The following is a 14,391-nucleotide window of genomic DNA, read 5'->3' on the forward strand; positions in this document are numbered from 1 at the left end:
AGGTGTGATCCTCTTCTCGAGCGCCGTCTACTTCGCAGAGGCCGGCTCGGAGCAGTCCTTCTTCAAGTCGATCCCGGACGCGTTCTGGTGGGCGGTAGTCACCATGACTACCGTGGGCTATGGTGATATGAGGTAACCCAGTTGCTCAGCCTTGCCTCCGTATCTTACAGGTGTGGTTCTCTTCTCGAGCGCCGTATACTTCGCCGAAGCCGGCTCGGAGAACTCGTTCTTCAAGTCGATACCGGACGCGTTCTGGTGGGCCGTTGTAACGATGACAACCGTTGGCTATGGTGACATGACGTATGATGTACTCAATTTCATTCACGATTTAGTTCATTATATACATTTTTACTTTTCCCTCCAAGTAGATTGCAATGCCAGATACTTTAATAATTAAAATACCCAGGTGTTTCAGATTAATTACTTTTAATTAAGACAGAGAGCAGAGTTAGTAGTGAGAGGACTAGAAACCACTGTGTTGCAAACGAAGAAAATTCTTTGTTGGCGCGTCGTGGACCGCGGACATTTGTGGGGAACCCGTGCTGGGTGGTAGGGCGCGCGCCCCTGGCAGACAGGCTACCCACCTTACGGACGCTTCTCGCGGCCTGCCTGCCCGCCAGGGGCACGCCGTCCGGGCGGTGCGTACGGCTGCTCGCTCTACGTTTCTGCTTCATGACTTGACTTGACGGTAAACTCCCTTGCCCCAGTTCCACATCTCTTCATCATCTCTTTAACTCTCTTCTATCTTCTGCCCTATTTATATTATTCATTGTCTATCTTTTCTCTATTATACGTGTTGAACCACAGCCCTATCTACACTATATATACATACTATATATATATATATATGTATACATATATCTTATTATCGATGTTTCTGATGTTGCGTGCGAACGTTGGCCCCTATTATCGTATTCGTGCTTGTAAATATTGGTTGATAGACGTCGATGTGGTTGATTCTTTATTAAATTTCATGCAAACCTAGCAACTGAAAATCAAACAAAGAATTTTCTAAGTGGAATGTCTTTATTAATATAAAAAGAAGAATATTCTCCGTATCATTTTTTTCCGCTGAGCGAAAATAAATGAAAGAGAGAATATTTTTTTTGGCAGATTTTTTTTTCTTTTCTTTGCACTGTGTAGTGGTAATGCATGTGAGCACAAGTCTTTTTTTTTCTCAGCATACGAGCTCAAGTTTGCGCGTGCGGTTTTAGCTCTTGGCTTGAATGACTTACAGTTACGTTTAGTGTGTGTGCGTGTGTAATTCTGGCAGTGGTGTTGTATCTCATTCGTGTATGTTTGTGTACGCTGCATGTGCAGAGGGAGAAATCTGTTTCAATCGGGACATGAAACAAACCTCGCAATCACTGAATGCCGCTACCGCTGCCTCTGATGCTGTTGCTACCGTATTTTACGTCTCACTGGATGGAAACACCAAATACGCACTCCCATCCGTATATATAGCATGTGGCTGCAGTAGTAGACACTGGCACAATACGTGCGTGTCCAGTTCCTCTGGTTTGCTGTGCATTACTTTGTTTGTCACTGCTGAGTTTTGTTGTTTTATTTCTCTTTTGGTATTTTCTTCTAAGTGTTGCTTTCGGTGTTGTGGACTCTTGGTGCGTGTGTTGTTGTGGCTTCTTTCTGCCCAGTTTTCGCCCTCTCCCGGCCTCTCTCTCGCCTTCTGCCCACGCCCCTCTCTTCTCTTCTCTTCTCTTCTCTCTTCTCTTCTCTTGCCTCCTCCCGACACGACCACAAGATCACGCTTGCCCAGACACGGACACCGGCCGACCGCGCACTCGCGCCCACGCTCACGACGCACCTCTTGCAGGCCCGTCGGCGTCTGGGGCAAGATCGTCGGCTCGTTGTGCGCCATCGCCGGCGTACTCACCATCGCCCTGCCCGTGCCCGTCATCGTCTCCAATTTCAACTATTTCTACCATCGCGAGACGGATCAGGAAGAGATGCAGTCGCAGAACTTCAACCACGTCACCAGTTGTCCTTACCTGCCCGGCACGTTGGGTGAGTCTCGCGCTCTGCTGCCACTAAACAAGCACATTACGCTACTGCGTTTGTATTACATTTGCTGCAAGTAATATGAACCCTACATTGCTATGATGATTACCGTCTAGATCAGTGATCGTCAAACTGCAGGCAGCATGTGGCCCGGATCAAGTATTCTTGCGGCTAGCGGTCTTCAGCCGTATTTTACAACAACATGCATCTAGCAACTTAAGCCGAATCGAAAAACATCAACTAACGTAGAGAGCTTACAAAGACAGTAGTAATTTAAGATGTGCTTGAGTTTAATAGATTTTTGGCGAATTCAGCCTTGAACTACGAAAGATCGAATGAATTTTATCCATAGTGGATGCTGTCGAACTCCGTGACTGTTCCTTTATGGGGTTGTTGAAAAATATCCGCTACCAGTCACAATAAAAGGTTGTTTATTCGTCACACAACCGGTTCCGGGCTTGCGCCCATCTTCAGGTGTTCATACATTCATGTACAGGTTTGTACTGTTGGAGATAAAAAAAGATGAAACACTTTGCATTTCAGGAGTGCACATCATAATAGTGTAATATGGAGCTATACTTGGTAAAACTGATATATGGACGTGAAAATGACCATAAGTGTCAAAACTAAGTGGCAAAACTATCACCACATCATAACTATAATATTGGAGCTTCATCTTTTTTGATCTCCAACAGTACAAACATGTACATGAATGTATAAACACCTGAAGATGGGCGCAAGCCCGAAACCGGTCGTGTGACGAATAAACAACCTTTTATTGTGACTGGTAGTGGATATTTTTCTACAACCCTATGTAAGATTGGCCGCTTATCTCAGGGACAGAAGGGTAAGTAGTGCAGCCACTGCGGGGTTAGACGATGTGAGAGGGGAATGTTTTATTGTCAGTCTTACAATGCCGATAACTCAGGGGCGTTCGTCACTCGTACTGGTCAGCTGTTATGGTACAAATTTTGACACGTAGGTAATACGGATTCGGGAACGCGCATTTTAGAAATGGTCATCTTCAAATGCGGAACATATTTGCTGCAAGGAATGTAAAATTAAGTTAAGGCTGTTTTGATATAACTCAATCGGAGAAAAAAACTAACATTAAAAACATTTAGTAAACATTTGTGGTCATGTCTCATATTTTACAGTGTATTTAAATAAAAGTACATAATCAATTAATCATGCGCTCACACAGACAATACGACAACTCTTTGTCAGCTAGCCAACAATATCATATCTTTGAGGTCACTGAGGGTGGTAGCAATCTGAAACACAGAACAGTCGACACAAAGTTTTCAGAAAGGTGCTGACTTTTAACGAGCAGTCCGTGGGAGGCGACAACCAACTTATCACTCCCTTAGTACAGCTAGTCTACTGAGGGCTCATGTCATAGTAATATGTTACCAATTAGTAATAAGATCGGTACATATGCTGCCCGAGATGCCACCTAACAATGTCAGCATTCGCTTTTCAGCTAAAATGTTTGACGCCCGCTGGTCTAGGTACAGCATCTGCAACGGTAACCCGAGGTATCTCAGGTTATGGAATATAATCTTGATCATTTTGTGCTCCATAGCTGAATAATGTAAATGTTGACAAAAATCACAACAGCTCTACTTCAGGTACGTTCTAAATAAACATCTTCAGGACACCAAAAGTTCACCAGCAATCTCTGTAGCTAATTTTCACGTAGTGATAGACATATACCGGTGTCATGACTCACAGTCGCCACATTAAACACAAAAGGCATATTCTGGAACACAACGCGCACACTTAAACACTTCACAGACCCTCTGGCACACGCACAGCCATCAGTATATCCACGGAGCATAACAACATGCTGAGCTATACTTAAATCACGGAGCATAACAACATGCTGAGCTATACTTAAATGTTACGGCAAGGCCACTCAGTGTGACTCCATGACACTTCCTTGGATCCTAGTCTGTCTTTAGGTACGGAACAAACCCATAATCTAATGAATACATGCGAGGGGGCTTCAAAAAGTAAGCTACATATTATTATGGCAGGGCAGGTAACTATTATTGAATGTGGCACCACACTTTAAAGCGACACAGATACGTTACACTATTTTTCAACATATTCACAGAGTCCCTGAAGACAATAGCCGGAACGTTCTATTAGTCGTTCAATATCTAGGCTACATAAATCCGCTCTTTGGTCACGGAGGCATTCCAGAGCTGCCATGTGAACGTCCTCATCGATGGAATGATCTTTCTCCCCGTAGACATTGTTTCAGCTGGCCGAAAAGTTGTAAATCTCATAATGCAAGACCTGTATTTCCCTGTCAGCACGATTGACGTCTGTTCGGTCTTAGTCAAATTGTTGACTTCATTTCAGTACAGCTGGACGAGGTGTTCCATTTGGTCTGTAAACTGGCAATATTTCACGATGAATCTGCGCACAATTTAGACGTTTTGCCCAGAAGAATCGTACTGCCCGGCGCACTTCAACTTTTGAGTGTATTTCCAGTTGCCATTTCAGTCGCACACTGTGATGTACATGTTTCCGTACCGCAGCATAACCGTGTCTATTGGAAACTCGAAACATATATTCCCTTGTGAAAGTGGGGCACTCTTGCTGCGCAATTATTTAGCACGGAGGGAGATGACTGTTTTCTGACTTAATGTTTGAAGTTCCTACGTTTTACGAAACACATCAAAACAAATGCGTTCAAGAAACTGTAATAAAACGGATCAAACAATGATACTTCTTATTCAACTTGCAGAGGACACTATACGCAGAAACTGCACAACAACTTCCCCATAACAATAAGTAACCACGACCACACAACGATATTTCATAAAAATTGTTGCAATTAGAAATTAAATGACCTACAGCATTAGGAAAAGAAAGTGGATTAAAATTAGCTTATCTAGCACTTTACACTGTGATTTCCTTCAGAAATAAATTAAGTCCCAAGTACTTACGGCTGTAGTGTGAGACGGCAAAAGGGGATAAAACGAAGGACTGGTACTTGAAGATAGAATGCAAATGGTTAACACAGATCATCTCTGTAAATACTGTAGTCATACACAGCACAACATTAGCATTATGGATGAAAGACAAATACACTCCTAGAAATGGAAAAAAGAACACATTGACACCGTTGTGTCAGGCCCACCATACTTGCTCCGGACACTGCGAGAGGGCTGTACAAGCAATGATCACACGCACGGCACAGCGGACACACCAGGAACCGCGGTGTTGGCCGTCGAATGGCGCTAGCTGCGCAGCATTTGTGCACCGCCGCCGTCAGTGTCAGCCAGTTTTCCGTGGCATACGGAGCTCCATCGCAATCTTTAACACTGGTAGCATGCCGCGACAGCGTGGACGTGAACCGTATGTGCAGTTGACGGACTTTGAGCGAGGGCGTATGGTGGGCATGCGGGAGGCCGGGTGGACGTACCGCCGAATTGCTCAACACGTGGGGCGTGAGGTCTCCACAGTACATCGATGTTGTCGCCAGTGGTCGGCGGAAGGTGCACTTGCCCGTCGACCTGGGACAGGACCGCAGCGACGCACGGATGCACGCCAAGACCGTAGGATCCTACGCAGTGCCGTAGGGGACCGCACCGCCACTTCCCAGCAAATTAGGGACACTGTTGCTCCTGGGGTATCGGCGAGGACCATTCGCAACCGTCTCCATGAAGCTGGGCTACGGTCCCGCACACAGTTAGGCCGTCTTCCGCTCACGCCCCAACATCGTGCAGACCGCCTCCAGTGGTGTCGCGACAGGCGTGAGTGGAGGGACGAATGGAGACGTGTCGTCTTCAGCGATGAGAGTCGCTTCTGCCTTGGTGCCAATGATGGTCGTATGCGTGTTTGGCGCCGTGCAGTTGAGCGCCACAATCAGGATTGCATACGACCGAGGCACACAGGGCCAACACCCGGCATCATGGTGTGGGGAGCGATCTCCTACACTGGCCGTACACCTCTGGTGATCGTCGAGGGCACACTGAATAGTGCACGGTACATCCAAACCGTCATCTAACCCATCGTTCTACCATTCCTAGACCGGCAGGGGAACTTGCTGTTTCAACAGGACAATGCACGTCCGCATGTATCCCGTGCCACCCAACGTGCTCTAGAAGGTGTAAGTCAACTACCCTGGCCAGCAAGATCTCCGGATCTGTCTCCCATTGAGCATGTTTGGGACTGGATGAAGCGTCGTCTCACGCGGTCTGTACGTCCAGCACGAACGCTGGTCCAACTGAGGCGCCAGGTCGAAATGGCATGGCAAGCCGTTCCACAGGACTACATCCAGCATCTCTACGATCGTCTCCATGGGAGAATAGCAGCCTGCATTGCTGCGAAAGGTGGATATACACTGTACTAGTGCCGACATTGTGCATGCTCTGTTGCCTGTGTCTATGTGCCTGTGGTTCTGTCAGTGTGATCATGTGATGTATCTGACCCCAGGAATGTGTCAATAAAGTTTCCCCTTCCTGGGACAATGAATTCACGGTGTTCTTACTTCAATTTCCAGGAGTGTACATGTTGATAACGGTAGTGTTCCGTGAGGCTTTGTCTCAAAAAGATGCTGAAATCGTTGGCGAGCTATCATAATCACAAACTTCCCCCACGACAAAATAAAACTTTTACTCGGTCTTCTGCCATTCCATACTGCCCGCCACGAATTCCTCTTCTGTGCCAAGCTCTTGATCTCTGAATACCTCTTGCATTCAGCATCTTCAGTTATTTACTGGACACTCCCAACCTGTGTGTTCTCGTGCACTTTTACCCTCTATGTGTCCCTTAGTACAATGATAGTTATTCCTTGATGTCTTAACACATGTCCTGTCGCCTGACCGTTATTCTCCTCAATGTTTCCCATATGTTCCTCCGGCTGCCGCTTCTGCGGAGAATCTCTTCATTTCTTATCAGTTGTCCTAATTTTCAACTCGCTTCTATAGTATCACATCTCAAACGTTTTTCTAGTGTTCCCTCAGTCCAAGATTCATTTCCATACAATAACATGCTTCAAAGGTACTTTCTCAGAAATGAAGACCTCGACTGTAATCAGTGATAATAAGTAGTGAGGAACAGAAATATTGCATTTAAAACATAGTACGTGATGTTCTTTATTCATACTGATTGATAGTTTCACGATAAATCAAGAAATGACAGCTCTATCTCTAATTTCATATTCTCGCTAGTGGCAACATCGCCACGAAGTGCACATGTAAACCAGAGGTCTCCTGCCTTTCAGCTTACCTCAGCCGCATTGGAAGATGACGAGTATTTTGGGACATACGTAATAAACTAACACTAACAATAAACGCTGAGCAAAAAATTAAAAAAAATTAAACGATGTAGATTAATGAGGGATTGCCATTGTGAAGCTGGACTATCAAATTGAAAATACTCAATTTCTCATAATATTACATAAAAGAAATTTTATGAAATTTTTTACCGCCGGCCTGGGTTGCCGAGCGGTTCTAGGCGCTACAGTCTGAGAGCCATTTGATTTGAAATTTTTTACCCGTTGTGTGAGAGATGCTCACGTCGTGGGTTACACTAATAATTGCTTTGGGCCGCATGTGGCCGAGGGTTCGACACACGTGATATAAATCGGGCGAGTATCAATGACATGGCTGCCAGTAGTTAACAATTGTTCAAATGGGTCTAAGCACTATGGGACTTAACATCTGAGGTCATCAGTCCCCTAGACTTAGAACTACTTAAACCTAACTAACTTAAGGACATCACACACATCCATGCCCGAGGCAGGATTCGAACCTGCGACCGTAGCAGCGGCGCGGTTCCGGACTGAAGCGCCTAGAACCGCTCGGCCACAACAGAGGGCGCTGCCAGTAGTAGTAGCGTGTGCGGTGTTCGTGCCAGGAAAAAGCACTGACGATTTGTATAAATCTGAGGATGATGTGGGTAAACAAAACTCAAATAAACAACCTCAATATTCTCCTGGATGCAAATGAGCCTCAAAAGTTGTTCCTGATCAGGTAAATGTGAATAATTATTTAAGCAAGTAAACTGTGTTATGTTGTGTCTCTTTTCAAAGTTTACGTGAATTTACATGACAATTTGATGGCAGAAATGTTAAGGGACATCCTTACACTATTTGTGTGCTGTAGTAACGCGGAAATAAAATTAACTTTACATTGCGCAGAATCGTATATTAATTTTTGAGATTGTTATAATTTGTTACTGTAAAAATCAGTAATCCAAATCTTAGTGTCACAAACTGAAATAATTCGAACCCTTTGAATTTGTGGTTTTGGTGTCGTTCTAAGTAAACAATGTTAACCACTCTTTGACGTAATTTTAAATATAAAATTTTGGATGGAATTTACGATTTTCAGAATATGTACTTTCCTTAACAAATACTTGAAAACAATTACTTATCTGAATAAAATATCACAAAGGATGAGTTTCAAATATTTTACTTATGAAATTTTGTTGAAAGAGTTAGTGCACAATTTCTCAGAACAATCAACTTGTTCCATGCCACTGCTTCAAACCGAGATCTTCAAATTCCTTCTTCAGATTAAGTCCGATATTTTAATACTAGCAGATTTCATTTGGCTGGGAAAGCCATCTTTCACACTTCTAGTCTACTTGTTATATTCTGACTCCTTCGTCTAACGTGTGATATTTTGCTTCCCAGGTAACACACTTCCATCCCTCCTACTTCGCTGTCTCCAAATTTTGATATGTTCATTGTTAATCACATTCCCGCTACTCCTCATTGCATTCATCTTTCTCCGCTTTACTGTCAGTCCATAATGTGTGTTCATTAGATTCTTCATGCCATTCAACAAGCCCTGAATTCTTCCTCATTTTCACTGAGGACAGCAATGTTATCAGAGAATTTTATCATTGATATCTTTTCTCCCTGGATATTAATACCACTCCTGAACTTATAATTTACTTCTGCCATTGCTTCTTCGTTGTGTAGATTGAACACTAGGGGCGTCCCCGTTTATCTTGTATCTTCATTTCGTTCTTGGTCTTCCCTTCTAACTTTTCCAATTTGGTTCTTGTATATACTGTTTACTACCCGTCTTTCCCTATACCTTATATTTATTTTCCTGAGAACTTCGAACATCATTCACCATTTTACATTATCCAGTGCTCTTTCTAAGTCGACAAATCCTTATGAATGTGTCCTGACGTTTCTTAAGTCTTGCTTCCATTATGAAGCTCAATGTCATAAATGCTTCTCTGCTGTCTTTACCTCTTCTAAAGCCCATCATACTCAACTTTGTTTAGCAGACCCTAAGTTTTCTTTTCCGTTCTTCTGTATATTATTCTTTTCAGAAACTTGGATGCATGAGCTGCAAAGCTAGTGGTGTGGCAGTTCTTGCACTTAACCTGCTCTTGCAATCTTCGAGATTGTGTGGATGATATTTTTTTACGAAAGGCTGACTGTATGTCTCCAATCTCACGGAGTCTACGCACTGAACTGAATTATTGTTTGTATGCTGTTCTCCCACAGAATTAATTCAGAAGTTCTGTTCTACATCATCGTAAGTCTTCCAAAGCTCTGCTGAACTCGTACTCTAATACTGGATCCAGTATGTCTCCCATACTGACTCGCATTTCTTCTAATATGTCACCATTACCGTTCCCCCACGTCACAGAGGCCTTATTTGTACTCTTTCCATATATTCGCTCACTATTCTGCTTGTATTAGAGAAATCCTCTTGTACTCTTAATTTTTAGCTTTTGTTTTTAATTTCTCGGAAAATTGTTACGACTTTTCTATATTCCGAATAATTCCTTCCCACGACCAAATGTACAAAATACATTGAGAGCCATCATGACTCATAACAGCTCAGCCACCGCCTCAGAAGAACAGTCATTTCCTCTAACCGTTACGATACATCTCTCGGTCCTCTGATGGTGCGTTGTCATGCTGGATATATAGGCAGTTTCAGGTATGCTATAGGTGAACATAATGGATGTATATGGTAGTAGGTTCCTGTTTCGTCAGCCGGTTTGAGAAAATACCACGGATAATAAACGCCCTACTTAATTGCATGCCCTGAGGAGTGGAATCACCTCACATTCTCGTACCACGCCTTCAGCGTGTTATCTCTCTCACCAGCCCAGGATCTGTGGCTACCGTCCGTACAAAAATACACTTTAAAATCAGTAAACGACACACCACGAAGGAATTATCTGAATGGCACGGAAATCTGTAGTTGTGGTGTACGTGTACAGACAAAAAAAATTATTACAGTTTCAGAAAAATTGGATGATTCATTAAAGATAAAGAACTTCGCAAATTGAGCAAGTCAATAAAACCTTGGTCCACCTCTGGTCCATATTAAAGCAGTTATTCGGCTTGACATTGATGGGTAGAGTTGTGGGCTGTCCTCCTGAGGGATAACATGCCAAATTCTCTCCAATTGGCACGTTACATTGTCAAAATACCGAGCTGGTTGGTGGCCCTGCCAAAATGTTCCCAGTTGGGGAGAACTCCGGCGACTTTGATGGCGAAGGAAGGGTATGGCATATACGAAGACAAGCAGTAGAAACTCCCGCTGTGTGCGTGTGGGTGTTGTCTTTCTGATATGTAATCCCAAGTTGGCTTTCCATTAAAGGAAACAAACCAGGGCGTAGAATACCGTCGACGTACCGCTCTGCAGTATGCTGTATGACAATCAAAGAGATCCTGCTATGAAATGAAATGGCACTCCAGACTACCACCCCTGGTTATCGGACCATATAGCAGGCGACAGTCAGGTTGGTACATCACCGCTGCCTCGGGAGCCTACAGACACGTCTTCACTGGTCATCGGAGCGCACTCATCAGTCAATAATATTCCAAACTGAAGAAGTTCCTTCTAAATTGTAATAATTTGTTTGCCTGGAAACGTACAGGGTGTTTCAAAAATGACCGGTATATTTGAAACGGCAATACAAACTAAACGAGCAGCGATACAAAAACACCGTTTGTTGCAATATGCTTGGGAAAACAGTACATTTTCAGGCAGACAAACTTTCGACATTACAGTAGTTACAATTGTCAACAACAGATGGCGCTGTGGTCTGGGAAACTCTATAGTACGATATTTTCCATATCCACCATGCGTAGCAATAATATGGCGTAGTCTCTGAATGAAATCACCCGAAACCTTTGACAACGTGTCTGGCGTAATGGCTTCACATGCAGATGAGATGTACTGCTTCAGCTGTTGAATTGTTTCTGGATTCTGGCGGTACACCTGGTCTTTCAAGTGTCCCCACAGAAAGAAGTCACAGGGGTTCATGTCTGGCGAATAGGGAGGCCAATCCACGCCGCCTCCTGTATGTTTCGGATAGCCCAAAGCAATCACACGATCATCGAAATATTCATTCAGGAAATTAAAGACGTCAGCTGTGCGATGTGGCCTGGCACCATCTTGCATAAACCACGAAGTGTTCGCAGTGTCGTCTAAGGCAGTTTGTACCGCCACAAATTCACGAAGAATGTCCAGATAGCGTGATGCAGTAATCGTTTCGGATCTGAAAAATGGGCCAATGATTCCTTTGGAAGAAATGGCGGCCCAGACCAGTACTTTTTGAGGATGCAGGGACGATGGGACTGCAACATGGGGCTTTTCGGTTCCCCATATGCGACCGTTCTGTTTATTGACGAAGCCGTCCAGGTAAAAATAAGCTTCGTCAGTAAACCAAATGCTGCCCACATGCATATCGCCGTCTTCAGTCCTGTGCACTATATCGTTAGCGAATGTCTCTCATGCAGCAATGTTAGCGGCGCTGAGTGGTTGCCGCGTTTGAATTTTGTGTGGATAGAGGTGTAAATTCTGGAGCATGAGACGATACGTGGACGTTGGCGTCATTTGGACCGCAGCTGCAACACAGCGAACGGAAACCCGAGGCCGCTGTTGGATCACCTGCTGCACTAGCTGCGCGTTGCCCTCTGTGGTTGCCGTACGCGGTCGCCCTTCCTTTCCAGCACGTTCATCCGTCACGTTCCCAGTCCGTTGAAATTTTTCAAACAGATCCTTTATTGTATCGCTTTTCGGTCCTTTGGTCACATTAAACCTCCGTTGAAAACTTCGTCTTGTTGCAACAACACTGTGTTCTAGGCGGTGGAATTCCAACACCAGAAAAATCCTCTGTTCTAAGGAATAAAGCATGTTGTCCACAGCACACTTGCACGTTGTGAACAGCACACGCTTACAGCAGAAAGACGACGTACAGAATGGCGCACCCACAGACTGCGTTGTCTTCTATATCTTTCACATCACTTGCAGCGCCATCCGTTGTTGAAAATTGTAACTACTGTAATTTCGAAAGTTTGTCCGCCTGAAAAAGTACTGTTGTCCCAAGCATATTGCAACAAACGGTGTATTTCTATCGCTGCTCCTTTAGTTTTTATTGCCGTTTCAAATATACCGGTCATTTTTTAAACACCCTGTATATCATATCTATAGAATTATGTCCGATTCGAATAATTCCAATGAGGTGCGACGTTTCTCTTTGTCTTACAGTGAACACACCTGCAAGCTACCATATGGTGCATGCTACTGCTAGTCGCTTCCTTTTCAGTTCCACTCGCAGTTGGTGCTAGGGAAAAACGAGTGTCCATATACCTTCATACGAACTCTGATTTATTTCTCTTGTTTTTGCGGTCCATAGGCGAAATGTACTATGGTGGCAGTATAATCATTCTGCAGTCTGCTTAAGTTTTCTAAACTTTGTCAGCAGCATTTCGCGAAAAGAACGTCTTCTCCCCTCTAGCGGTTCCCATTTGAGCTCAAAGAGCATTTCCGTAATACTCTCGTGCTGGCTGAACCCCCCGATAACGAATATTGGATCACGCCTCTTAGTTTATTATATATTTTCGTTTAAACCGAATGTTGGTGATCCCAAACCACCTATCAGTAGTGAAGAACTGGTCACACAAGTGTTCCGTATGTGTTCTCCTTTATAGATGAGTTACACTTTCACAGATTTCTCCAGATAAATCGAAGTCAACCACTCGACTTCCCTACAAACATATGTGCTCCTTCCATTTCATTTCGCTTTATAACTTTTCACCTAGACATATTACCGAAGTGATTGCGTCAAGCAGCACGCCACTAATACTGAATTCTAACATTGTAGAACTGTTTTTTCTACCTATCTGCATTAAAAGAATTTCTATTTGGTGTGATGAATGACAGCTTGCTCTAATTGTGCTAAACTGTAAGTTATCCTGTATCCTCCTACACTTGCTTAAACGCACTGACCAATACACTACGATATCATCAGTTAACAGTTGTACATTATTGCTCACCTTATCTGTCATTTCATTTGTGTATATAACGGACAAGACCGTTTTTTTTTTCCTATGGCACTCCTGACGATACCTTTCTCTGCGATGCACACTCACTGTCCCCCACAACGTACTGATTCAATTACTTAAAAAGTCTTCGAATCATTCACATAACTGGGAATCTATTTCGTATGCTCTGACCATCGTTAACAGTCTGCATTGTGGCACAGTATCAAACGCCTTCTTTAGATTTAGGAATAAAGAATCTGCCTATTGCTCTTCATCCGTGGTCCACAGTATATCGAGCAAGGAAAGAGAAACCCGATTTTCACAGGTGTGATCTTTTCTAAATCTCTGCTCATTTTTTATTAGAAGCTTTTCCCTCTCAAGGAAATTTGTTATATTTTAACATAGAATATGCTCAAAAATTTTACGTCAGGCTGATGTTAACGATGTTGATCTGTAACTTTGTAGATCCGTTCATTTATCCTTTTTATATACGGGTACAAATCAGTCTGTTAAGGCCAAATGAAGCACCGCTTCATTAAATAAATAGAAAAACCGACAAGCAGACTAAATAATTCTAAACGAAAAGCCCGCATTAGACTGGGAGTCTAATTACATTCATTTTTGATCCAGGCGACTTTTATCCATATATCGAGTGTCGAGTAGTGAAGTTCCTCATTTTATGCAAACTTCTGACACCTATAATCTATGGTGAGTTGAAATGTATACTTGTAGCCTGTGTATCCCGTAGCGAAAAGATCGATCTGGGCGGTGTATCTGCGCACTGGTTGTTTTTCTCCAGAGTGATAGCTGCGACTGTAGACGGCTACACCTGTCATAAGAGAACTGATGTACTCAAGGCACACGTTGCCTTGCTTCGCTTGACCGTGGTTAGATGGAAGCCATCCTGTGGTAGGTTCAGCTTACTTATTGCCAAGGTTTTCATTCTTCGCACACGTTGGCCTCTATTTCGGGAAATGTTTGTAGTGGCTCTTAGCACTATGGGACTTAATATCTGAGGTCATCAGTCCCCTAGAAAATGGTTCAAATGGCTCTGAGCACTATGGGAATTTACATCTGTGGTCATCAGTCCCCTAGAGCTTAGA

At 43.6% G+C, this 14,391-nt stretch overlaps 1 protein-coding gene across 7 annotated transcripts in view; it reads left to right on the forward strand.

Moving 5' to 3' along the window:
• LOC126268074 (potassium voltage-gated channel protein Shaker) overlaps positions 1-14,391 on the forward strand; it is a 1,571,080-nt gene that overhangs the window by 1,357,987 nt on the left and 198,702 nt on the right. For 4 of the 7 annotated variants that reach the window (XM_049973531.1, XM_049973530.1, XM_049973527.1 and 1 more), the window contains exons 5-6: positions 171-300; positions 1,832-2,022. In XM_049973531.1, coding sequence (XP_049829488.1) covers positions 171-300; positions 1,832-2,022 — 321 coding nt within the window. Of the gene's footprint in view, positions 1-2; positions 133-170; positions 301-1,831; positions 2,023-14,391 lie in introns of all 7 variants that reach the window. The other 3 variants (XM_049973532.1, XM_049973528.1, XM_049973529.1) reach the window with 1 other exon arrangement.

The sequence above is a fragment of the Schistocerca gregaria genome, chromosome 4, assembly GCF_023897955.1.
Source record: "Schistocerca gregaria isolate iqSchGreg1 chromosome 4, iqSchGreg1.2, whole genome shotgun sequence".
Classification (NCBI taxonomy): domain Eukaryota; kingdom Metazoa; phylum Arthropoda; class Insecta; order Orthoptera; family Acrididae; genus Schistocerca; species Schistocerca gregaria.